The sequence below is a fragment of the Anomaloglossus baeobatrachus genome, chromosome 3, assembly GCF_048569485.1.
Source record: "Anomaloglossus baeobatrachus isolate aAnoBae1 chromosome 3, aAnoBae1.hap1, whole genome shotgun sequence".
Lineage (NCBI taxonomy): Eukaryota > Metazoa > Chordata > Amphibia > Anura > Aromobatidae > Anomaloglossus > Anomaloglossus baeobatrachus.
The window spans coordinates 366,357,971-366,385,199 of NC_134355.1; the positions used below are offsets into that span (position 1 = coordinate 366,357,971).

The 27,229-nt window shown below is 45.7% G+C and overlaps 1 protein-coding gene across 1 annotated transcript in view; it reads left to right on the top strand.

Moving 5' to 3' along the window:
* The window catches only part of RARS2 (arginyl-tRNA synthetase 2, mitochondrial), a 134,134-nt gene extending 107,481 nt beyond the window's left edge, over positions 1-26,653 (top strand). Inside the window, exons 16-20 of the mRNA XM_075340146.1 lie at positions 2,113-2,222; positions 5,408-5,503; positions 7,082-7,156; positions 26,364-26,427; positions 26,522-26,653. Coding sequence (XP_075196261.1) covers positions 2,113-2,222; positions 5,408-5,503; positions 7,082-7,156; positions 26,364-26,427; positions 26,522-26,608 — 432 coding nt within the window. The 3' untranslated portion in view covers positions 26,609-26,653. The remainder of the gene's footprint in view (positions 1-2,112; positions 2,223-5,407; positions 5,504-7,081; positions 7,157-26,363; positions 26,428-26,521) is intronic.
* The last annotated feature ends 576 nt before the right edge of the window (positions 26,654-27,229 follow it).

Here is a 27,229-nt window from a genome sequence, read left to right on the forward strand (position 1 = left end):
GAGATCTGTCGCCGCTGGGGAACGCCGGACGTCGATCTCATGGCGTCACGGCACAACAACAAAGTCCTGGCATTCATGGCACGGTCTCAAGATCACAGAGCTCTGGCGGCGGACGCATTAGTTCAGTTACATCGCTCCGTAGAGTGTCGGAGCTAGCAGCGCTGTCATGCAAAGCACCCTTCCTGGTTTTTCACCAGGATAAGGTGGTTCTGTGTCCGGTCCCGGAATTTCTTCCTAAGGTGGTATCCCCTTTTCATCTCAATCAGGATATCTCCTTACCTTCATTTTGCCCTCATCCAGTTCACCAATGTGAAAAGGATTTGCACTCGTTAGATCTGGTGAGAGCACTCCGGCTCTACGTGTCTCGCACGGCGCCCCTGCGCCGTTCAGATGCGCTCTTTGTCCTTGTCGCTGGCCAGCGTAAGGGATCGCAGGCTTCCAAGTCAACCTTGGCTCGGTGGATCAAGGAACCGATTCTTGAAGCCTACCGTTCTTCTGGGCTTCCGCTTCCTTTGGGGCTGAAAGCCCATTCTACCAGAGCCGTGGGTGCGTCCTGGGTATTGCGGCACCGGGCTACGGCTCAGCAGGTGTGTCAGGCAGCTACCTGGTTTAGTCTGCACACTTTCACGAAACACTATCAGGTGCATACCTATGCTTCGGCAGACGCCAGTCTAGGTAGGCGAGTCCTTCAGGCGGCGGTTGCCCACCTGTAAGAGGGGGTCGTTTTCGGCTCTTTTTATCAAGGTATTATTTTACCCACCCAGGGACTGCTTTTGGACGTCCCATTTGTCTGGGTCTCCCAATGGAGCGACAAAGAAGAAGGGAATTTTGTTTACTTACCGTAAATTCCTTTTCTTCTAGCTCCTATTGGGAGACCCAGCACCCGCCCCTGTGCCCTTCGGGCTGTTCTTTTGTGTACACATGTTGTTCATGTTGAATTGTTCTTTTGGTTCATGGTTCAGTTCTCCGAACATCCTTCGGATTGAATTTACCTTAGACCAATTTATAAGTTTCCTCCTTCCTGCTTTTGCACCAAAACTGAGGAGCCCGTGATGCAGAGGGGAGGGGTTACACTTTTTAAAGTGTAATACTTTGTGTGGCCTCCGGAGGCAGAAGCTATACACCCAATTGTCTGGGTCTCCCAATAGGAGCTAGAAGAAAAGGAATTTACAGTAAGTAAACAAAATTCCCTTCTTCAAAAACCTTATGTAGTGGTGAGAGTAATAATGCAAAAGAAGAGTTCTTGTATGCACAGTTACATTTGAGGAGCAATATGTATGAGTGGAAATGCATGTTGGAAGTTTGTTAGATGTAAAAGAAGGAATGTGAATGATTGTGATTTTTTTATTTTTGTTTTAGAGCAGAATTTTTTTTCTTTCATAATCTAAAGGGAACCTCTCAGGTGCAATATGCACCCAGAACCATGAGCAGTTCTGGGGGCATATTTCTAATCCCTGCCTAACTGTCCCTGTATACACTAGCATACATAAAGAGATCTTTAGAAAAAGTATTTGTAAAGATCTTTTATCTTATGCTAATGAGGCTTCAGAGAGGTCTACTGTGCATGACTGAAAGTGCCGGGCATTTAGAAGCGCGGTCACATTGAACACAGGTACATGAGGCACCGCTGGTGATGCTGAATTGAATAGCAGGTTAGTATGCCCCCTCGCTCAGTAGCATAAGATAACAGATCTTTACAAATACTTTTTCTAAAAAATCCCTTTATCTATGCTAGTGTATACAGGGACAGTTAGGCAGGGATTAGCAATATACACCCAGAACTGCCCGTGGTTGTGGATGCATATTGCATCTGACAGGTTCCCTTTAAGCATTGGCTTGAATCCACCACTTCACTATAAACCTTATACTCTGTCAGTAATTGGCTAGTTTTCATGTCCTTACTATTGCACAGTTAAAGCAAAACTCATCAGTTAATCAACTAGATCCTCTTAATGAGTGACGTTTTAAATGTATAGAATTCTGATAGCTGGATCATGCTTATCCCTGTTGATAGTCATGCACCAGCCATACACACAAATGCTTGAATGACATTGCAGTTCCTCTGTTAGCACTAAAATGCTGTGTGTCATATAATATTTGTCGTTATTTTAGGATTTTAAAGGCCAGCTTCAGTCAGATTATCGTTTTAACTGGGATGAAGCACTGCAAAGCTGTGGAGACACTGGGGTCTTCTTACAGTATACACATGCACGATTACAAAGGTGAATTGGGAATATCTACACAAGTTATGTCCTTAGTCTAGAATTCTGATTTATATTTAATTATTACAAATTGAATGTTTGAACATAATAAAAAAAGGTTTGGTGTAAGGCCTCATTCACACATCCATGTATAAACACGTGATATAAGTTACCGGTGTCATCAGTGTTTTGGATTAATGTGTCATTCTTGTGTTCTTTTATACCATCAGTGTGCCGGTAGTGTTTTTCACGGATGAATACCGTATTTTTCGCTTTATAAGATGCACTTTTCCTCCCAAAAATTTGAGAGGAAAATGGGGGGTGCGTCTTATAAAGCAAATATAGCGGTACCTGGGGGTCCTGTCTGTGCGGTGATCGGGCGGCCGGGTGCCTGTGGCTGCGTGCAAGTGGCGGGGTACCTGTGCTTGCGTGCGGTGGCAGCCGGGTACCCATGGCTGTGTGCGGGCTGCGGCCGGGTGCTGTGTGCGGACTGCGGCCGGGTGCTGTGTGCGGGCTGCGGCCGGGTGCTGTGTGCGGGCTGCGGCCGGGTGCTGTGTGCGGGCTGCGGCCGGGTGCTGTGTGCGGGCTGCGGCCGGGTGCTGTGTGCGGGCTGCGGCCGGGTGCTGTGTGCGGGCTGCGGCCGGGTGCTGTGTGCGGGCTGCGGCCGGGTGCTGTGTGCGGGCTGCGGCCGGGTGCTGTGTGCGGGCTGCGGCCGGGTGCTGTGTGCGGGCTGCGGCCGGGTGCTGTGTGCGGGCTGCGGCCGGGTGCTGTGTGCGGCCGGCGGTCGGCGGATGGGTGCTGTGTGCGGGCAGTGGCCGGCGGCCGGGTGCTGTGTGCGGGCGGCGGCCGGGTGCTGCGTGCGGGCGGCGGCCGGGTGCTGCGTGCGGGCGGCGGCCGGGTGCTGCGTGCGGGCGGCGGCCGGGTGCTGCGTGCGGGCGGCAGATGGCTGCCGCCCGCATGCAAGCACAGGTACCCGGCCGCTTGCACGCAGGGTGAGCGGGCAGCCTGCCACTCTGTGTGCGCGGGGCGGGCGGCTGTACAGCAAGTTACCCAGTTTGTCCGTGGTCCCAGTTTCAAATGATGGCAGCGGGCGCGTGCGCAGATGGAGCTCTTGAATGAGAGCTCCATCTGCGCAGGCGCCATTATTTGAACCGGGACCGCGGACACTGGTACACTCACTGCACCGGCCTGCTGCATGACTCACCCGCTGACGCCGCTGCTGCCGCTACCACCATGGGCCCCGCGGCTCCTGCCACCATGGGTCCCCCGGCTCCTGCCACCCCGGACGCCACCTGCCACCACGGACCCCGCTGCCACTGACCCGCCGTGCCTGCCAGCACAACCTCTGCCTCCTGTGACCCCACTTCACCACCACTGCTGCCTCCCTCCGGTAAGAGAACACCGGATTTTCTTTTTTTTTTACCTTTTTTATGTCTAAGTTTGGGGTGCGTCTTAAAATCCGGTGCGTCTTATAAAGCGCAAAATACGGTACTTTTAAAAGCTTCTGCTATACTTTGCGATGTTAAATACATACAGCACATGGAAACCATCCATGTATTGGGCCTTTCCATCTATGATCCTGGAAAAAAATACCATGTTTCTTTGTGTTTTGCATAGACATGAAGATCACCATAGATTATAATGGGTGCGTGTTGTATCCATAAAAATAACATATACAGCTTTTGTACATGTGAATGAGGGCTAAGGTTGTGTTAACATTTGTGTTGAAACTCAGTGCGGAGCCTCCATTACAAATTACACATTGTGCTATTCTTCTCCTTAAAAAGAAGGTCTCCTAGGATGGAACCCACCCCATGTTTCCGGCAAATTAGGGTCTACTCTGAAAGCCGCCTGAAAAAGAATTCACAAAAGGCTAAAAAGAATGAAAGTATTAATTTCTATGCAAAAAAAAAAGACTTGTTATTCATGTGTTCAGGCTTTTAAGGGTATGTGCACACGTTGAGTATTTGGTTGTAGAATTTTCTGCACTATTTTTGCATCTCTTGGCAGGAAAGACGCAGCACAAAATTGCAAGTTTTCGCCTCGTTTTTTTTTGTGGGTTTTTTTTTCATGCGTTTTCCAATTAAATTCAATGGGTGAAAAACGCAGACAAAAATTCGGAAATAATTGACATGCTGCAGATTATTTTTTGCACCAAATCTGCAAGGAAAAAATACACAACATGTGCACTTCAGGGTTCCCATTGACTTTGCTGGCATCAGGATTTGCATCCAGTTTTGTGACAAAACTACTCAAAACACAATAAAAATGCACAGCCTTATTTTTTTTTTTAATTGCGTCATGATTCCAAGCTTCAGTTTTCTGCTTGGAAGACACCAAATACTTTACAATAGAATATAATGGGGAAGGCCAATAAGTCGCCCGGGTGTCTTTTTGGTTTTGTCAGCATTTTTGCAATAAAAAAAAATGCTGGCGTTTTAATGGATTTATAAAAAAGCAAAAAAGAATATCATTACTTACAGCAATGTACAGGATACAGCCAGGCCCCTTTTTGTTAGGTCTTGCGATCAGAGTTTCTGTCCCTATGTAGCGCGCAGTGGGGGTACGGCTTGGCAGCCCGCCTGATCTAATAGTATGGGCGTCACCTAATAGGCTGCGGGTTTGTGACTGTGCATCTTCTAGTGTGAACAGCGCTCTATGCAAGCCATCAGTGTGCAGTTTTTACCATCCTGATTGGCTTCTCCTGCACCTGTGATGCCTCCACTTAGTGGGGGTTTGGCTGTATCCTGCTGAAGTAGTAGTAGTCTTTTGGCCTGAGCAATATACAGCTGCAATTTCGTTGTAATGGATTTTGAAAAATGCAATTAAAAAGACACACAAAAATACAGAAACATTACAAAAATACTAAAAAGTGCTTAGGAAACAACTAAAGTATTAAAAAAAAAAAAAACATTCTTCAGGTTTACAAAGGAGGTTTGCCCAAAAAATCTTCTGCTTGAAAAATAGGCTGAATATACCCTCATCTTAGGAAAAAAAAGCTAAGTGCACCCCACAAGGCTACACCTGGTCAGCGGACACCCAGCCATCTAATAGAGCGAAGAGCTTGAGATATGTATCTTACTGGTTTGGTCTTTAAATGAAACCGCAATGCATATATAAATGGAGTCTTTTTAAAGCAATGTAAGTTGATGAGTGCAATAATGTGTTGACTTTGCTGACTCGTTCCTTATAACACTTGTGAACAGCTTACTTACTCTGTGGAGTACTAGAGAGGAAGAAGACTTCAACGTATCTTGTCTGCAAGAACCTACAGCCATTGCCACCGTTAAGCATCTTCTCAGGTAATTATGTAATATACTGTTAGGACTAAGCATGTTAGACTGTTTTCCAACTCTTTAAAGGCATTATTCTTACATACATGAATACATGGTTACGAACTTACTTTTTCTTATCCAAGCATCTTTAAAATGTTGAACAAGTTCTGACAACGTATTTCTTGACTTTCATTTGTCTTTATGTATAGCTCAAAACCATAATTAGGGGTTGTAAGTCCCAAATAGCACTAGCATAAAGTGGAGACCAATAATGATAAAGTGCTGGACACGAAAAATCAATCAAAATAATTAAAAGGTAATAATGGTAATATGAACACTTAAAGCAAGAGCAGAAGTGTTACTTTGAGGCCAATAACAAAAAAATCAAGATTAGTGATCAAAGTCTTCTTAATTAGCAATAATTAGCTACACATCGAAAATATACATTGAAAAAAAGGACATATGTGAAAGACAGGGATCAATATACAAAATAAACAGTGAAAAGCAAACGTAAGGCATAAGACAATACACTAAAATTGGGTCTATATCAATTAAAGCTAATGAGTCATTCAAAAAGTATCAAGTGCACTAGAAGTGAATGATATGCTGCTATATATCATAGTTTACACAAGTACCTCAGGAAAGCCTGTATTCCCTTACCCCACTCTAGCGCCCCCTTTACACATCAGTGATTCCGGTACGTAGGATGCTGTTTTCATACGTACCGGAATCACGGACATACGCAGACCCATTAACATCAATGGATCTGCGCACACATCAGTGTGTTCACAAGGACAGTGTGTCCGTATGGAGCACACACGTGTCCGTGTGTTCCACATGAAGACAAGTCCATTTTTCTCCGGCATCACTGATGTCACACGGACCACACAGTGATGTGATCCGTGTGACACGTACCGAAGAAAAAATGTCTCTAAAATAAAACACTTTTCTATACTCACCAGTCTCCAGTGCTGCTGTCTTAGGCACTGCTTTCACTTGCTTCAGGGCCCGCTCATTATGCTCATGAATATTCACTGCACTGCATACCCAGAATCAATTGTGACCGCAGCGCCGGAGACATCAGCACCACGGACCGCAGCATCGGGACAGGCAAGTAAAAAGTTTCTGCTCTCTGTGTGCTATCACGGATAGCACATGGAGAACCCACATGGGCCAAAATCACAGCACACGAGGGCCATACACAACTTCAACACGTCCGTGAAAAACTATATGTTTTTTCCATGGACGTGTGAAAGAGGCCTAACATGCGTTTTGCTCTGGTGCTTATTCAGAGAGTGTTACTGTTACAGTGGTGAAGCAAGGCTGACAATATACTTTCTTTGAGAAGATTTTTATAGGAGTTGGTTGTCAAACACTTGTATGTATACCAGTCTTGTTTTAACGTAGTAAATAGGAATATTACAAATCTCATTTACATGTCAAATGTTTTTCATTAAGATTTTAAAGAAAACAATCTACTGCCAAATATGCCCTGTTAGTGAATATATTTGAAGTCAAGTTTTCCAAAGTTAACCTTGGGCTGAATAGTAGTTCTCTGTTTAGACACGCAACATATCTTTCATTTTCTACCTTCTTCTTATACAGATATGATGAAGTAATACAAAAGACACTGAAGGAACTTCAACCAAGATACATGGTTGCTTACCTCATGGGCCTTGGGTTAGTATCTATTTTTTTGCACAGTGGTTTCACCATTATTTATTACACTTAGTAAGGCTCATCATTGTGAAAAAGCCTAAAGGCTGCTTTACACGCAGCAACATCGCTAGCGATGTCGCTCGTGAAAGCACCCGCCCCTGTCGTTTGTGCGTCATGGGCAAATCACTGCCCGTGGCGCACAATATCGCTAACACCCGCTACACGTAGTTACCTTCCTAGAGATGTCACTGTGGGCGGCGAACAACCTCTTCGTTAAGAGGGAGGTTTGTGCGCCGTCACAGCGACGTCGCACAGCGGGTGACCAATAGAAGCGGAGGGGCGGTGACCAGCCGCATTAACGACATGCCCACCTAGTTGCCGGAAGACGCAGGAACGCTGTTGTTCGTCGTTCCCGGGCTGTCACACACAGCGATGTGTGCTTCCTCAGAAACAACGAACAACTTGCGTCCACAACGGCCAACGAGATTTTGAAAATGAACGACGTGTCAACGATCAATGATTTGGTGAGTATTTTACATCGTTAGCAGTCGCTCGTACATGTCACACGCGGATGTGCGTCACGAATTCCGTGGCCCCAACAACATCTCGTTAGCAATGTCGTTGCGTGTAAATGGGGCTTTAGTGCATTCTATATTTCTAATTTTAAGCAGTTATTACTGTGGATTTGTCCATCGTGATAAAGTTACCGTATGTGGTAATAACATGTCAACATATGAAATTTGTGTTACATTATAGGGGAATATTCCGTACAAGAGCCTTTTTTAGGGAGGAAAAGAAGGACCTTGTAGGATAAATAGCGTGAGATTTTTATAATATAGGTAGTTATGGTTGTTCTAAAACCAATTATGTTCCCATTAAGCTTTTCCTGACATGGTGTAATTTAACTTCATATGTTTGGTCTCGGTCTTTCAAGCAGGTTCAGAAGCTCAGCCTGCATCTTCCCCAGTAAATAATTTCTGTGTTATTCAGCCATCATCTGCTGATGTATGTATCATCTGAATGTATGTTTGTCAGTTGTAATGATAGTACGCAAAAGAGTGACACGCCAATCTAAATCATCATAACCCCCCCAGGTCTTCATGCCATGCAATTGCGGGGTGTTCAAAGTTTGCTATGACAGCCAGGGATCTGCTGAAAACCTCTGTGCCTGTCCTGACAATACTACTATGAAAATCAGCCTGTGGCTGGCGTATACGAGACCATGATGTTTAATTAAATATAGCAATACTGTGATATTATGGTATATAGTATTAGTGATCGGACAATCTTTGGTTTAAGTCTCTTAAATGAATTAACCAATAAAGTAAAAGGTAAAAAAAAACTTTTCAAAATATAAAGAAAAACCTAAAACTTAAGATCAGCACCTCCTTTTTCCCAATTAAAAAAATAAAAAAAAGACACACTGGTATCTCCACATTTGTAAAAAGTCCAATATATTAAAATCTAAATTTATAAATATAAAATTAAAATATAAACTTAGTTAACACAACCTTGAAATGGAAGAACAATAAAAAAAAAAAATACCAGAATTGTGTTTTTTGGGCCACTGCAACAACACAAAAAATGCAGTAATAAGCAATCAAAACATAGTATCTACAAAAAGAAATGGTGTGTGTAAACACTTCAGCTCACGGTGCAAAAAACAAGCCCCCGCCAAGCTCCATGGACTAAAAAGTGAAAATGTTACAGGTCTCGCAAAATGGCAATTTCTGAATTACATTTGCTTTTTATCTGTATCACTGTACAATGTATGGTAAAACGAATTGTGTCTTTCAGTTGTACAACTGATTCCGCAAATAGCAAGCCCTCATACGGCATGGAAAGAAAAATATTAGTTTAAAACTTATGGCTCTTGAAAGTAGAGGAGAAAAAAAGGAAAAAGCTCTAAAACTGAAAATCACCATGTCGAAAGAAGTTAATGAAGCAATACAATAATAAAAAAATCTTATGGAAAAGGCTTTGTCTTTTCAGTCCATATCATTTGTATGTAGCATTCAATATATATATGTGTGTGTGTGTGTGTGTGTGTGTGTATATGTGTGTATATGTATATATATATATATATATATATATATTATATAATATATGTATGTATGTATGTATGAAAAATAAGTCCCAGTAGGAGAATCACCTGCAATACTTTGTCTTGTTCCACGTGTGTTGTGGACGAATCCATTTTCTAAAACTGTAAAATGTTTACGTAATCATTTCGGCAGTGTGTATCACCATATTTCTTTGTCGCTCCATTGGGAGACCCAGACACTTGGGTGTATAGCTTATGCCTCCGGAGGCCACACAAAGTATTACGCTAAAAGTGTAAAGCCCCTCCCCTTCTGCCTATACACCCCCCGTGCATCACGGGCTCCTCAGTTTTTATGCTTTGTGCGAAGGAGGCTGACATCCACGCATAGCTCCACAGCTTAGTCAGCAGCAGCTGCTGACTAGGTCGGATGGAAGAAAAGAGGGCCCATAACAGGGCTCCCGGCATGCTCCCTTCTCACCCCACTTTGTCGGCGGTGTTGCTAAGGTTGAGGTACCCATTGCGGGTACACAGGCAGGAGCCACATGCTGTTTTCCTTCCCCATCCCTTATGGCCTCTGGGTGAAGTGGGTTCCGGATCGGTCTCCAGGCACTGGGACCGTGCTCCCTCCGCAGCCCCTGGGAATCTGCTGGATAGGAGCTGGGTATCGTCAGGGACAAGGCCCTGCTACTGTGAGGTACTCTGTGTCCCCGTGGGGACCGCGCATGGAGCGCTTGTGCCATACACATTGCAGCACTGCTGGGTGTGTTAGTGCGCCGGGGACTACCGCGCGGCCGCGCTTATTGCCGGCCGCGCTTATAACTTTAGTCCCCGGCTTCTGCGGCCTAGATCGCATATTCCCGCCCACAGGCCTGCCAGTCAGGGGAAGGGCGGGACGCTGCACACATCGTCAGCGCTGAGGGCTGGAGCATACATAGTATCCTCCTCCCCCCTCACTCAGTACACTGGGGCACTAGATTCCCGCACTTTCTTGGGCACGCCCACGGTCCCCTCCTCCCCACAGAACGCCGGCAGCCATTCCTGTCAGCGATTCAGACGCTGGAGAGGAGAGACAACAGGGAGACCCAGGCAGGGAATCTGGTGATCACACAACCGCTCTGAGCGGTCGGTAAGCAGCACCTGTGGTGCTGGCCCCACTGAGTGCCGAAGTGTATATATATATATATAGGCTATACATTTGCACTGTACGGTCGCTCTGTTGATTTTTGGCTATATACCCTCCTGGATTGTTCTCAGAGGAGACAACAGCATGTCGTCCGCAAAAAGCAAGGGTGCCAAAGCACAGGCGTACTTTGCAACCTGTACCTCATGTGCAGCTATACTACTGGCAGGTTCCACTGACCCTCATTGTGTGCAATGCTCGGCCCCTGTGGCACTTACTCAGCCGGAGCCTCTGCTACTGGTGGCCCAGATGGAACCACCTGCTACCACTGTCCAGGTGACAGGGACGGAGTTTGCAGCTTTTGCTGACAAACTGTCTGAGAGTATGGATAAATGGTCTGCTAAAATACTAGAAGCCTTACAGTCCAGACCGGTGATTCAGGCCCCGGGCACTGTTCAATCTTTGACCCCTGGTCCCCCTCAATTGGAACAGCAAAGTGCCCCTGGGGTGACCCATAGGTCCCAGGGTGAGGTCTCTGACACGGACCGCAGTCCCAGGCCGCCCAAGCGGGCTCGCTGGGAAATTCCCTCCACCTCATCACACTGTTCAGGGTCTCAGCAGGACTCTCTGGAGGATGAAGCGGAGGTAACAGATCAGGATTCTGATCCTAAAGCCGCTCTCAACCTTGATACACCTGAAGGTGACGCTGTAGTGAATGACCTTATAGCGACCATCAATCAGGTGTTGGATATTTCTCCCCCAGCTCCTACAATTGAGGAGTCAGCTTCTCAGGAGAAATTCCGTTTCAGGTTTCCCAAGCGTACATTGAGTACGTTTCTGGATCATTCTGACTTCAGAGAGGCAGTCCAGAAAAACCGAGACTGTCCAGACAAGCGTTTTTCCAACCGCCTTAAGGATACACGTTATCCCTTCCCCCCTGATGTTGTCAAGGGCTGGACTCAGTGTCCTAAGGTGGATCCTCCAATCTCCAGACTGGCGGCTAGATCCATAGTTGCAGTGGAAGATGGGGCTTCGCTCAAAGATGCCACTGACAGACAGATGGAACTATGGTTGAAATCCATCTATGAAGCTATCGGCGCGTCTTTTGCTCCAGCATTTGCAGCCGTATGGGCACTCCAAGCTATCTCAGCTTGTCAGGCGCAGATTAATACAGTCACACGTACATCTGCCCCGCAAGTGGTGTCCTTAACCTCTCAGGCGTCGGCGTTTGCGTCCTACGCCATTAATGCTATCCTGGACTCTGCGAGCCGTACGGCGGTAGCATCCGCCAATTCGGTGGTAGTCCGCAGGGCCATGTAGCTACGTGAATGGAAGGCAGACTCTGCTTCCAAAAAGTTCTTAACCGGGTTGCCATTGTCTGGCGACCGCTTGTTTGGTGAGCGATTGGATGAAATCATTAAACAATCCAAGGGAAAGGACTCATCCTTACCCCAGTCCAAACCAAACAGACCTCAACCACGGAAGGTACAATCGAGGTTTCGGTCCTTTCGGACCGCGGGCAGGTCTCAATTCTCCTCGTCCAAAAGGCCTCAGAAAGATCAGAGGAACTCCGATTCATGGCGGTCTAAGTCACGTCCTAAAAAGACCGCCGGAGGAACCGCTCCCAAAGCGGCCTCCTCATGACTTTCGGCCTCCTCAAACCGCATCCTCGGTCGGTGGCAGGCTCTCCCGCTTTTGCGACGCCTGGCTGCCACAGGTAAAAGACCGATGGATGAGGGACATTCTATCTCAAGGTTACAGGATAGAGTTCAGCTCTCGTCCTCCGACTCGTTTCTTCAGAACATCTCCGCCCCCCGCAAGAGCCGATGCTCTTCTGCAGGCGGTGTGCACTCTGAAGGCGGAAGGAGTGGTGATCCCTGTTCCTCCTCAGCAACGGGGTCACGGTTTTTACTCCAACTTGTTCGTGGTGCCAAAAAAGGACGGATCCTTCCGTCCTGTTCTGGACCTAAAACTGCTCAACAAGCATGTGAAAACCAGGCGGTTCCGGATGGAATCGCTCCGCTCCGTCATCGCCTCAATGTCCCAAGGAGATTTCCTGGCATCAATCGACATCAAAGATGCTTATCTCCACGTACCGATTGCACCAGAGCATCAGCGCTTCCTGCGTTTCGCCATAGGGGACGAACACCTTCAGTTCGTGGCACTGCCTTTTGGCCTGGCAACAGCCCCACGGGTCTTCACCAAGGTTATGGCAACAGTGGTGGCAATCCTACACTCTCAGGGACACTCGGTGATCCCTTACTTAGACGATCTACTTGTCAAGGCACCCTCTCAAGGGGCATGCCAACACAGCCTGAACATTGCTCTGGAGACTCTCCAGAGTTTCGGGTGGATCATCAATTTTCCAAAGTCAAATCTGACACCGGCCCAATCACTGACATATCTTGGCATGGAGTTTCATACTCTCTCAGCGATAGTGAAGCTTCCGCTGACCAAACAGCGTTCACTACAGACAGGGGTGCAATCTCTCCTTCAAGGCCAGTCACACCCCCTGAGGCGCCCCATGCACTTCCTAGGGAAGATGGTAGCAGCAATGGAGGCAGTTCCTTTTGCGCAGTTTCATCTGCGCCCACTTCAATGGGACATTCTCCGCAAATGGGACAGGAAGTCGACGTCCCTCGACAGGAACGTCTCCCTTTCGCGGGCAGCCAAGGCTTCCCTTCAGTGGTGGCTTCTCCCCACTTCTCTGTCGAAGGGGAAATCCTTCCTGCCCCCATCCTGGGCGGTGGTCACGACGGACGCGAGCCTGTCAGGGTGGGGAGCGGTCTTTCTCCACCACAGGGCTCAGGGTACTTGGACTCAGACAGAGTCCTCCCTTCAGATCAATGTTCTGGAGATAAGGGCAGTGTATCTTGCCCTAAAGGCGTTCCAGCTGTGGCTGGAAGGCAAACAGATCCGAATTCAGTCGGACAACTCCACAGCGGTGGCATACATCAACCACCAAGGCGGGACACGCAGTCGGCAAGCCTTCCAGGAAGTCCGGCGGATTCTGCTGTGGGTGGAAGCCACAGCCTCCACCATATCCGCAGTTCACATCCCGGGCGTAGAAACCTGGGAAGCAGACTTTCTCAGTCGCCAGGGCATGGACGCAGGGGAATGGTCCCTTCACCCGGACGTGTTTCAGGAGATCTGTTGCCGCTGGGGCATGCCGGACGTCGACCTAAGGGCGTCCCGGCACAACAACAAGGTCCCGACATTCATGGCACGGTCTCAAGATCACAGAGCTCTGGCGGCAGACGCCTTAGTTCAGGATTGGTCGCAGTTTCAACTCCCTTATGTGTTTCCTCCTCTGGCACTGTTGCCCAGAGTGTTACGCAAGATCAGGGCCGACTGCCGCCGCGCCATCCTCGTCGCTCCAGACTGGCCGAGGAGGTCGTGGTACCCGGATCTGTGGCATCTCACGGTCGGCCAACCGTGGGCACTACCAGACCGACCAGACTTGCTGTCTCAAGGGCCGTTTTTCCATCTGAATTCTGCGGCCCTCAACCTGACTATGTGGCCATTGAGTCCTGGATCCTAGCGTCTTCAGGGTTATCCCAAGAGGTCATTGCCACTATGAGACAGGCTAGGAAACCAACGTCCGCCAAGATCTACCACAGGACGTGGAAGATATTCCTGTCGTGGTGCTCTGCTCAGGGTTTTTCTCCCTGGCCATTTACCTTGCCCACTTTTCTGTCCTTCCTTCAATCCGGATTGGAAAAGGGTTTGTCGCTCGGCTCCCTTAAGGGACAAGTCTCTGTGCTCTCTGTGTTTTTTCAGAAGCGCCTAGCCAGACTTCCACAGGTACGCACGTTCCTGCAGGGGGTTTGTCACATCGTCCCTCCTTACAAGCGTCCGTTAGAACCCTGGGATCTGAACAGGGTGCTGATGGCTCTTCAGAAACCACCGTTCGAGCCAATGAGGGATATTTCTCTCTCACGCCTTTCGCAGAAAGTGGTCTTCCTACGGTAGTAGCAGTCACTTCACTTCGGAGAGTGTCTGAGCTAGCAGCGTTGTCGTGCAAAGCCCCTTTCCTGGTTTTTCACCAGGACAAGGTGGTTCTGCGTCCGGTTCCGGAATTTCTCCCTAAGGTGGTATCCCCCTTTCATCTCAATCAGGATATCTCCTTACCCTCTTTTTGTCCTCATCCAGTTCACCAATGTGAAAAGGATTTGCACTTGTTAGATCTGGTGAGAGCACTCAGATTCTACATTTCTCGTACGGCGCCCCTGCGCCGCTCGGATGCACTCTTTGTCCTTGTCGCTGGCCAGCGTAAAGGGTCACAAGCTTCCAAATCAACCCTGGCTCGGTGGATCAAGGAACCAATTCTCGAAGCTTATCGTTCCTCGGGGCTTCCGGTTCCCTCAGGGCTGAAGGTCCATTCTACCAAGGCCGTGGGGGCGTCCTGGGCCTTGCGGCACCAGGCTACGGCTCAGCAGGTGTGTCAGGCGGCTACCTGGTCGAGCCTGCACACTTTCACGAAACACTATCAGGTGCATACCTATGCTTTGGCAGATGCCAGCCTAGGTAGGCGAGTCCTTCAGGCGGCGGTTGCCCACCTGTAGGACGGAGCCGTTTACGGCTCTATTATGAGGTATTATTTACCCACCCAGGGACTGCTTTTGGACGTCCCAAGTGTCTGGGTCTCCCAATGAAGCGACAAAGAAGAAGGGAATTTTGTTTACTTACCGTAAATTCCTTTTCTTCTAGCTCCAATTGGGAGACCCAGCACCCGCCCCTGTTCCCTTCGGGCTGTTGTTCTTTGTGTACACATGTTGTTCATGTTGAATGGTTTCAGTTCTCCGATATTCCTTCGGATTGAATTTACTTTAAACCAATTTATAATTTTTTCCTCCTTCTTGCTTTTGCACCAAAACTGAGGAGCCCGTGATGCACGGGGGGTGTATAGGCAGAAAGGGAGGGGCTTTACACTTTTAGTGTAATACTTTGTGTGGCCTCCGGAGGCATAAGCTATACACCCAAGTGTCTGGGTCTCCCAATTGGAGCTAGAAGAAAAGGAATTTACGGTAAGTAAACAAAATTCCCTTCTTAGTGCAGCACACATATTTATTATGACAGACATGTCAGGAACCCGAAACCCCAAAATATGATTTTACAGTGGTCAATGTGCCTTATTCCTCAACACTACCTTTTTACAGCATTGAGGAGTTAGTATATAGCGGCACTAGATGGGAAAAAACTATACATACATAGACAATTCTGTCAAATATATCAGCAGCATTTAGGTGGTCAACAAAGAGCTAGAGGACTCCCTCTCTAACCGTTTTGACGTAACGATGGGTATTATGACAACCCAAGGCCAAGTAATGGCCTTCCGGTACAATGGCATATTACAAAAGACCTGTAGATTTACCGTATATGTTATCCATAACAACCTGGACTATAAAAATTGGCAATTATTTATCCCGTTTGTCGAATACTGTAAAAAAAAAAAAAAAATTAAAGAAACAATTTAAAAATGCCTCTCGAAATTTCTGTTATCAAAAATCAAACCAGGAGGGTGCATGTCCTAGGTTGAACTGGAAGTGATTTCCGGCATCACACAAGAATAAAGTTACACTTGTGAAACATCGAAGGGCTAGGTCCACACACACAATGTTGGAAGGTTAGTTATTTATGGTTTAATAGGGATTTTGCATAGTCAGGCAGCCGTCTCCAAATGAAACATGCGAATTGTGTAGGGTGATGGTTGCCGCAGGGACTCACATACTCTGGGTAAAATTCAACGTTTTTTTTCTACCGTTTTATACATTTGCTTTGGCTTTTTTTAGCACTATCTATTGACTGTTGGATGTATAGATTTGTTAGTTTCTTACATACCTTTAATTGTGATTTTCAGGTTGCACCATGATTTTCCTGGTTCTCTACTGTGGTCTTTACCTCTAATATATTAATTTGCTTGTTTTACATATATCAACCCCTTCCTAATCTGGCGATTTTTCTATTTTTTTGCTATGGCTTTTTTTTGTCCTTTGAGCCATAACTTTTCTATATTTCCATCAACATATGCATGAGAGCTTGTTTTTTCCAGCACCCATGACAGCACCACGAGAGAGAGAGGATCCGCCCTTCAAGGACAGGAAACCTCCAGAATATAAAGGGGCGGCACCTCTCCCCGCATCAGTTGGTTTCCTGTCCTTGAACAGGGAACCTCCAGGAGCGGCGGTTCAAGATGGCCCTTAGGGGTCGAAGTCTCCAAGTATTCCAGCCCTGGCCGGTCGGTTCAGGCAGCGACATGGGTCCTGCTGCGGCCGGCTGAGGTGCTGAAGGGAACACCACAGCAGGCCCACGGGGGCTGTGCCTGTGTGTGTCGGCATCGACCTGCTTCTTTACTCTCACCCGGGAGTAGCAACGCCTACCAGCAGGTCTGGGGACGCACCACAGCAGCCCACGGGGGCTATGCCTGTGAATGACAGTACCTCCCACGCGCCAACGATGCAGGAGTAGTGATGCCGTCTTACCTGCCCGGAGGTAAGTGAATGACTGCGCTGGTGTTTCCGCAGTGTGCTTCTACCAATTCTCTGCCCTGCCACTTCGGGCGATTGGGCAGGAGCGACAACTGGGGACGCCATCTTGGGGATGGCCGCTGCCGAGTGGTGAGTGTGCGCAGGTGCGAGATCTTCTCGGGGTTCTCGAATGACGCTCGACTGACGTCCTCTCCCGGAAGTGACAATGGCGGTGTGTGCTGAGACTCGGCTGAGGTGAGGCAACCGATGGCTTCACCCATCCTGTGGAATACACGAGTCCCCGGGCTGCTGGAAGCAGCTTCCAGGGTTGCATATGGTCTGCGGGCCTAGTGTTGCCAACCCTTGGTGTGGGGCTGCCTCCACAGTTAGCAACAAAATCCCTATAACACAGTGCCAGCTTTGTGTTGACAGCTGTCACTGACGGGGGGCAGGTTGCTGACAGTTACTGAACTCAGATGGCTCTTATCGGGTAGGTATCTCTGAATGGCTGATTAACCCTTTAGATGTGAGCATCCGTGACATAAAAAAAAAAGAGTAAAAATGAGTCACTGAAATACACAACCTCCAGTTCTGCTACTAACACACAGCACAGGCTGCCACTCAGATGGGGCAACAAAAATGCAAGCCTCGACGCGGATGGCTCATGTGGGATACTCTGGAAGGAACCGCACCTGGTCCAATTAGTGGAGTCTAAAGTCCAGCAGGACTGATGCCCAGAGCCTGTAGAGGAGATTGATCAGCTAACTCCTTCTAACCCGGTTCCGCCTCTTGGCATCTGAGTGGTAAGTGACATTCATGAAAGTTCACTTTGTTCAGAGCTACGCTGGCCTGTTTTTCTTTCATATCTGGGACAGACTGAATGGATACACTTTACTAACCAGACCTCGCTCCCTGTAATCAGGAGCTGTCTGTTCCCTGGTCTCAGAAGCGGTGCCAGTGTTAAAGCCGGGGTCTTGTTTCCTCTCAGGTAGCAGGGACGGACCGGCCGGTTGTGAGAGCAAGCTTAAAACACCATAAAGACAGGAGATTATAGTGAGTCAAATAGCTCTGCCCCTTTATTGGATCTGAAGGTTTCTTTTATACTTTTCAAGCTGATTACACAATATTACACAATATGAGACATGTGATATAGTTACATAACTTTAGATAGATGCCAAATATAGTCATTATCCCAAATGACCATATTTGGGCAGATATCATCACATAAGGAAAGGATTAATATTTCAAGCCAAAGAGATATGTAATAAAAAGTGTTTCAAGAGATGTGATTAAAACTATAAAAACTGATTAAAACTATAAAAACAAGTTCCAGTCACTATAAAAACAAGTTCCAGGTCAAGATGACCGTATAAACAATAAAAGAATAGCAGATGTGGAATAGAACATCAATTACTCATTCTCTGATTACATAACGGATTGCGTAACTATAGTTATGCAATCAATGAACTTTTGTCTAACTTCTATACTAAAAAAGCATACAAAAATGGCTTCTCTAACAATTCCCCTCTTTTGATTAATTATGTTCTATCTCATCTGTCCCTTCCTATAGGGTAGACCGCAGAGACTTGTCCTACTTTCACAATACACTAGGCTTTCCCTACGCGCATCATGGGGCCCTGCCATTCAAACGTGCTCTGTGAGATCGGCCTACATGTCCCTATACCCATCCTATCTACTGTTCCTAGAGGGGAATATATACTTAAGGCTATATATGTAGTATAATATCATATATGTATGTTCTACCAGTTTATTCATTATATAAATGTGGTATATGTTTGTATAGTCCTTGTAGTGTGTTTATATATCACACACTTTATGGTGTAACTTTATGGAGTCTTTGTAGTGTGTTTATATATCACACACTTTATGGTGTATAGTATTAAAGTTCTTTTCATGCTGATGTTCTTGCATCTTGTGGTCCAACGATTCCATAGGACTTCCACAGTAGGCACAGTTCGTTAAGTCTGCCAGGGTATCTTTGTCACATATCATACATCTGCATCTCTTTGTGGTTGTTATTCATACATCTGCATCTCTTTGTGGTTGTTATGGTCATCATTACTTGAGTTTGGAGGGATTTAGTATCAATAGCTTCTCTCTTTTGGGGTTTGCATGTTCCTGAAAAACAGCTACAATTAGCTCCTAGAATTTTCTTTACAATCATTACAAATAATTTTACCAATACTGCAATTACTAATATTATAAACGCTCCTTGAATGACATAATGTATTATCCCTGTGATCCATCCACCCACACCTTTAAATAAATTCAGTGGGTTTAACCAGGAAAGCCATTCAGGGAAGGGTAGTTCACTTAATGCATTGGCTTCCTTAAATCCCTTTTTAAGTCTTTCTGCTCGGTTTATATCATGTGTAACCTGCATTAGTCCTTCAGGGTTTATGAAATGACAACATGAAGGTCCCACCACCTGACAGAAACCTCCACTAGAAGCAGTGAGATAATCAAGTACCATTGAATGTTGATTGGTAATGATAATGAGCTGTTTTGTGTAGGTTGATTCTATATTTATAGCATCAAACAATAGATCAGTCACATTATCAAAAATATCTCCTAGTTCTTGAATCATTTGGGCATTTCTCATGTTCCCCAATATTACTCCTAATGGACCTGTCAGTACCATTCCTGCCTGCATGTACCATGGTGTACTAAACAAATGCTTCTGTGTCTGTTTGCTGGATGTTGTGTCAGTATCACGTTTTGCAAGCATGTGTTGAGGAATGTTTTTGTATGGGAAATCATCCTCACTCCATACCCATGTTGCAGGTTCCAATCTAGCCAATGTACAGGTTCCCTCTGCTCCCTTTGGAATCCATCTATAAGCTTTTTCCCCACAAACAATGTAAATACCTTTTGGGAGTTCAAACTGATATTCACTCAGTAACGCCATTACTATTGATACAAATCGCAAGGTCTCATCATACAAACACCAAGAATCTTCTAAGTCAGTGGTAAAGTGTTTCAAGAGATGTGATTAAAACTATAAAAACTGATTAAAACTATAAAAACAAGTTCCAGTCACTATAAAAACAAGTTCCAGGTCAAGATGACCGTATAAACAATAAAAGAATAGCAGATGTGGAATAGAACATCAATTACTCATTCTCTGATTACATAACGGATTGCGTAACTATAGTTATGCAATCAATGAACTTTTGTCTAACTTCTATACTAAAAAAGCATACAAAAATGGCTTCTCTAACACCAGGAAGGTATTATGCATACCCTATCAGGGGTGGTCTTGGATTCGTGTTGAGTTCAGGAACTCCCTTAGTGGCGCTGCAATTGGTTGCTATAGGCAACAAGCCCAATGTTGGCTTGACTGTTTTGCAGCATCTTTTGATCCTTAGCTCCTTATCAATCAAATGTCATAGTCTTAAGAATTCCAGACCTGCCTTCCCTGCTTATGGGGAATTAGACAGGCCCAATGGTGAATGTGATTCTTCAGCTTCCGCCTCCATGTCCGACAGTGACTCAGGTTGTTCATACTTTTCTATGGAGCACAATGGGTGACTAGAGAATATGGTCAGGCCCACAACGGGCATCCCTGAAGTGACACCCAGAGAAAAAAAAAAAAAAAACCTCAGTTTTTATATTAACAACACATATCTCAAACTTTGAGCCAAAAATATAAACACCAACCCGGCCGGATTGAGGCGGGAAGGGTGTCAGCACTACTCAGAGTACTAATCAAACACAGGAGAAACAAGAGTAAAGTGCAAAATCCATACTTTATTAAGACAAACACAACAAGGAGTGATTAAAAGAAGAGTATACTACCAAACCAATAGGGATGCAATAACAATAGTCCCTTTATCATAAAAAATCACAGTCCATGAAATTACATAGGAGTCTAACCAATAAATATTGGAATATAGGGTAGGTAAGGACTAACCAGAAATACAATATGCAGTGCAGGTGAGTCATCACGGAATCTCCGGCAGGAGGCATGGAGAGACCGTGATGGCTACAAAGTCAAGCACCAACAAACAGTGAAGAGCCATGTAAAAGGGCACAGAATGAGATTTGCTTCTCTTACCTAAAGTGCAAGTGCAGGATTGCGAGAGTCTCGGTATGCCTGAGGTGCCAGTCAACCCACGTACAGTCCCTTTAGCAAGTGGATTCCCTAAAGAGCGCCCAGGATCTCCATCCGACGCGCGTTTCGCGGATAAATGTAGCTTTTTCAAGGTGGGGAGCCTAAGTAAGGCTCTTCACTGCCATGTAAACTTTAATTGTGATTTTACCATTTGTTGGTGCCTGACTTTGTAGCCATCACGGTTTCTTCCTGCCGGAGATTCCGTGATGACTCACCTGCACTGCATATCCCACACAGCCCCCATTTCTCATCTCTATTGCTTCCCTTAGTCCTGATTGTATTTCTGGTTAGTCCTTACCTACCCTATATTCCAATATTTATTGGTTAGACTATGTAATTTCATGGACTGTAATTTTTTATGATAAAGGGACTATTGTTATTGCATCCCTATTGGTTTGGTAGTATACTCTTCTTTTAATCACTCCTTGTTGTGTTTGTCTTAATAAAGTATGGATTTTGCACTTTACTCTTGTTTCTCCTGTGTTTGATGAGTTTTTATATGTTGTGGCCTAGCAGAGGGAAATGAAATGCCTCCCAGTTGTTGTTAAGTATAGTCCCTCATTGCTACATAATGGAAGCAGTCGGATAGGCAGAGTCCAACCCAGAATACCCTTTGAGGAAGCAGCCTGTCCCTTCTGCAACAGGGCCCCTTAAGCTGGCTGTCGCTGCTACCAATGTATCAAAAAGTCATTGGCCACTCTGAGCTGAATGTACCTGCCCTCGTCAGATCACAGCTTCTATACAGTTTGAGACTGGACAAGTACCAGCTGAGGGGATTGTCGGACAATCCCCAGTTCTGCAAATCATGAGAACTGTAGGGCCTTGAATCATTCTTGGATGCAATTACCTACGCTTCCTCAGGATGGGAAGTTTCAGCTGTGGCTTTGCACCCGGCTATTGTAGCTACTTACACGGCAAGGTCCCTGGTAGTGCAAGGGATCAGCTACACGAGGAGCCCCTAGACAACTCATGTTCCCTCTCCTCTTCTATCAAGGGGCAGCAGCGTTCCTTTAGACGCATCTGCGGCCTCAACCAGACTGGCAAACAGTTCTCTCATCATAATGAGTTCAGTATGGAGTCAAGGAGGTCCAGTGTGCAATGTTTATTCCAGGTGTTCACATAACACTAGTGAAAGGATGCATATTATCATGTCCAGCTCCACATAGTTCAGAGTTCCTCAGCGTAGCCTGTTTATGAAAAAAAAAATATGTTCGTTTCCAGTAGGCAACCCTTCCAGAAGTTACAGGGAAAGGAAGTGCTTGTCATCCCTTACCTCGCCAACTTCTTGTTTGACGGCAGGCCTGCCCGTCATCTTGCCGCCTTATGCGGGAAGGGGTTTTTCCCTGCCAACACAAGAAAGGCTCGTAAACTGGGAGAAATCAGGATTGCATCCAGGGAAGGTCCGAACTTTTCTAGGGCTCACTTAGATTCAGAAGCTCAGGTGTTTCGTCTTCCGGACTCCTTGCTGGAGAATCTTCTGGTACTCATAGGTCAGGCACCAGAGGCCCCAGGGTTGTCTCTCGCAAGAGCTATGTCCCTGTAGGGTTCCCTTACATCCACCATTGCGGCAGTTGATGGGACCAGGCGTGAACCATAGTAACCTTTAGTGGGACATCTTGTAGTATCTAGCGATTGTTGGGGATCATTGAACAAATGCATTACACTCCAGCACAGTCGAACCCCTGCATTGCTGGTTAACCAATGTGCTAAAGAAACATGCTTCGGTTGCCCTGAGAACCTAAGGTGCTTACTACCAACGCAAGTCTGCACAAGGGGAGCTCACCTTCGCGGTCACCCAGTCCGAGGAGTGTGGTCTGGAAGTGAATCCCATGTTTTTCTCAAACTTATCAGAACTTTGCTGGCTGTAGAATGAGCAGTGGGCCGGTCCCTGCCCTACCTGACTGGTCATCCGGTTAAAATACTCTTAAATCAGGCGAGGATACTATGCCTCATCCACTGGAGAGTGTTTATATCATCCCTCTCCGGTTCTGTATGGGGAAAAGAAATCTGTTTGGCGGACTTTTTCAGCCGCAGCAAGTAGAGACTGGGAATGGGTCTTAAGTCAGTCCATTTTCAATTAGCTTTCCGTTACGTGTGTTCCGATAATGGGCCTCTTGTGTCCTGCAAAATGGTTCACTGGTTCTATTCGCTAACTCCAAGGGATCAACCTCCTGCGGTGGACGCCCTGCTGTTCAAATGGAGCTTCAGCCTTGATATACTTCCACTCATGGCCTTTTCACCCATTTTGAAGAAAAACTCCAGGGGGGACAGGGCAGTAATGATCCTGATAGCCCCGTTTTTTGACCTGGCACACCATGAGTCTATTACCTGATACATAGTCGTTCTCTAGGCCAGGGGTCCTATTGAAACTACCAGGGCTTCTCACTCAGGGTCTAGATCTTCACCCCCTGTCAGGCATATTGCATCTTACGGCATGGTTTTTTGACAGGTCACCTTACTAATCAGAGAGTTCTCTCTTGTTCTAGTCCCTACTCTTCTACAGAATAGTAAGCCGGTTACAAAACGACAAAAAAAAAAAAACAGCCTGGACAAAATTCTTGTCTCCCATGGGTGAACCAAGTTGTACCGACGCCAGTTATGGTACTCTTGGAGTGCTTCCAGAAGGGGTTCACACTGTGTAGGTCAGTACGTACATAGAGAGTTCTAATATCGGCTCTTGCAACTTGGTTCAATTATGTCCTGACGGGAGACCACTGGATTCCCGATTCATTAGGATATGGTCTAGCCCTATGAGCAATCTATCTTTGCTTCCATAGGATCTTAATCTCGTCCTATCGGCCCTGACGAAGCCCCCTTGCTTCCTTAAAGTCCATGTCGCTTAATTAATCCATCCCTGAAACCAACTTCCGGACCCCTTCACATCAGCAAGTCGGGTTAGTAACATCTAGGCCCTGTCTTCGTTCCACCATTACTCAGCTTTCAAGGATACGGTATCCTGAATCCTGCTCCTCATTGCCTCCTGATAGTAAATCATGATTTTCATAATTCAAATGGGAAGGGTATTCCATCCTTTTTTGTTAGTCCAAAAGATCAGGATGTGGAGGGGGCATTGCCTGGCCATTAGCAGTTACCTTATGGAATATTTGTATGCAGAAGAGGCTGGTTCGGTTTGTTTTCTTTCAGGGTAACGCTAAGAGCTCTAAACTTCTAAATCCACTTGGTGGGTGGATCAGAGAAGCCAATTCTTCGCCTACTGGGCTCGTGGTAGGTATGTGCCTGCAGGTCTGATGCTCACTACACAAGGGCAATGACATCACCTGGGCTGCAAGATCGTATGTCACCATTGAGCAGCTTGTAAGCCACAGGGCCACATGGTCGTCACTTTCCACTTGCTATAAGCACTATAGGTTGGCCTTTTCCTTACTGGTTTCACCTGGGGAGATCGGTTCTGTAATCTGTAGTTCCCCCCCTTAGAATATTCCTTGTTCTCTGTAATTCTCTCGTGGTGCTGTCATGGGTGCTGGAAAAATACGTAATTACTTACCGGTAATGTGTTTTTTCTAAACCCATGACAGCACCCTTATATTCCCTCCCTGCATGTGGATAAATTGGCAGTATTTTAGCTACACGTGGTTCATGTTGGTGCTGGCTATGTTATAACATTGTTTCTTCCTGAGGTCCTTTCATGCTCTGTAACCAACTGATGGTGCCGCCCCTTTTTATTCTGGAGGTTTCCTGTCCTTGAAGGGCGGATCCTCTCTCTCTCGTGGTGCTGTCATGGGTTTAGAAAAAACACATTACCGGTAAGTAATTACGTATTTTTGCAGGATGCGTTGCACTTAATCAATATTAGCATGAATTTGAAAGCAGCACAGAAATTCCAATTATAGCAAAATGGAAGAAAAAATGGAATCCTGCAGTTTTGTTTTTTAGTGTTAATTCTATAGTAAAAATGACCTAGCACCATGATTCTGCAGGTCAGTATGATTATGTGATTGTGGGGCACTGTTGGGGGTCTGCTGAAGACCTGCTGTTTGCCATTACAATTTTCCTGTGAAAGCCAGGGTTTAGCTGGTGTTCATAGGAGATTGTGATTGTAGCTATAGTACACAGCACAAGTGATCAGGCGTTCGCAGCTTCAAGACCCCTAAGCGGTCTATTAAGTACAGTAAAAAAAAAATATATACATCATATATGGGGGGGAAAAAAAAAGTTCAAATCGCTCCCCTTTTGACCCATTAAAAATACAATTGAAAAAAAAAAACATATTTGTTATCGCTGCATTCCTAAAAGTCTGATCTACTAAAGTATAAAATGAATCCAATCGATAAACTGTGTAACAAGAAAAAAATTGAATTGCAACAAAAATGGTATGGTATCAATAAAAAAATCAGCTCGCTGCACAAAAAATAAGCCCTCACACAGGTCCTTATTTCGAAAATTGTAAGCTTTACGAGTCTTAAGGGTGCTTTACACGCTGCAACATCGCTAACGATATATCGTCGGGGTCACGGTGTTGGTGACGCACATCCGGCGTCGTTAGCGACATCGCAGCGTGTGACAGCTAGGAGCGACGATCAACGATCGCAAAAACATCAAAGATCGTTGACACGTCGCTCCTTTTCATAATATCGTTGGTGGTGCATGCCGCTGGTTGTTCGTCGTTCCTGCGGCATCACATATCGTTATGTGTGACACCGCAGGAACCACGAACATCTTACCTGCGTCCACCAGCAATGAGGAAGGAAGGAGGTGGGCGGCATGATCCGGCCACTCATCTCCGCCCCTCCTTTGCTATTGGGCGGCCGCTTAGTTACGCCGCTGGGACATCGAACGCACCTCCCCCTTGAAGGAGGGATTGTTCGGTGGTCACAGCGACGTCTCTGAACAGGTATGTGCGTCTGACGCTGCCGTAGTGATATTGTTTGCTACGGCAGCGATCACCAAATGTCGCACAAACGACGGGGGCGGGTGCTATCGCTCGCAACATTGCTAGCGATGTCACAGCGTGTAAAACACCCTTTAAAAAATGGAGACAGAAGCAAAAAATTATTATTTTTTTTTTTCAAATTTAGTTTTTTTCTTTTTTTTCACTACTTAAGTAAAAATAACATTGACAATTAGTATCTGCTTATTCATACTGACCTGGAGGTTCACAACGCCAGATCACATTTTACCATATAGTGAAAATGTAAGTTAAAAAAAAAAAAATCCACTGTTTGTTTACATGCACTTTTCTTTGCACTTTCAAAACACTTGGAATTTTTTTCCCCTGCTTTCCAATGTGTCACATGATAAAACAGTATCAGTCAAAAGAAAAACTCACAAAAAACAAGCCCACGTAAGGATATGTGGACGGCAAAAAAAAAGTTATAGCTTTATAGCTCTTGGAAAAAGAGGAAAAAAAAAAAAACAAGACCGCAAAAACGGAAAATTGCCTGATTGTGAAGGAGTTAAAATGACATGTTTATTTCCTCTAAACCCTGTGTCTGTTTTTCTAGACATTTAGCTAATGTGGCACATAACGCTCTTCACGTTAAAGGAAGCAGTCAGGAGGTTGCCCACGTAAGTCTCACGGATTTAAAGTGTCGATTGTACATCAGTGGTATTTTTATATCACCCATTGAGGAAAATGTCTTGACTACTATTGTTTCCGCAGGCTCGGCTTTATCTCTTCAATACCATACGTGTAGTTCTGTCAAGTGGAATGAAGCTACTTGGGATTACACCTGTTGATAAAATGTAATGTCTACTAAAATGCATTATTTTAATAAAAATTATCTACCGAAAAGCGAATTGTCTTTACTTTCAAACATTAACATTTGCTTACAGGAACAAGAATCCTGTTGTGGAGACTTGTAAAATCTTGCCTCTACATTTACATATTTATTAAGAAGATCTTTCTACTGTGAACTTATGTGTCCAATAAACCCATAAATAGTATATAATGGGTGATTGAACATAAACACTGAATGAGTTACTGCAAAATGTGAACTATGTGCACAAGTGTTTAACGTGAAGCTTTGCAATGGTAACTCTATAGGCCACCATTAAATATATTGAAGGTCTATTTGTAAGGTTATGCCTAGTCTGCTCTGAAAGATCAGAACTTTTTTTGGCTCATTGACTGTTGTGCAAATGTGTCACAAGATTGTGAGAATAATTGTATGGTTCTTTTAAAGAAATAAAAATTGTGGTAATAACCTGGGATGAGTTAACCCCTGGAAGTTCGGGTTCACCCCGACTATAGTTAAAAGATCAGTTCAGGGGGCGTGTCCTGGCTATGGAGGAGTGAGGACGTGTTTGTCTCAGCTCCTGTCACCGGACTACATTACTGACAATTAAACCAGCCCAAGAGCCTGGAAGA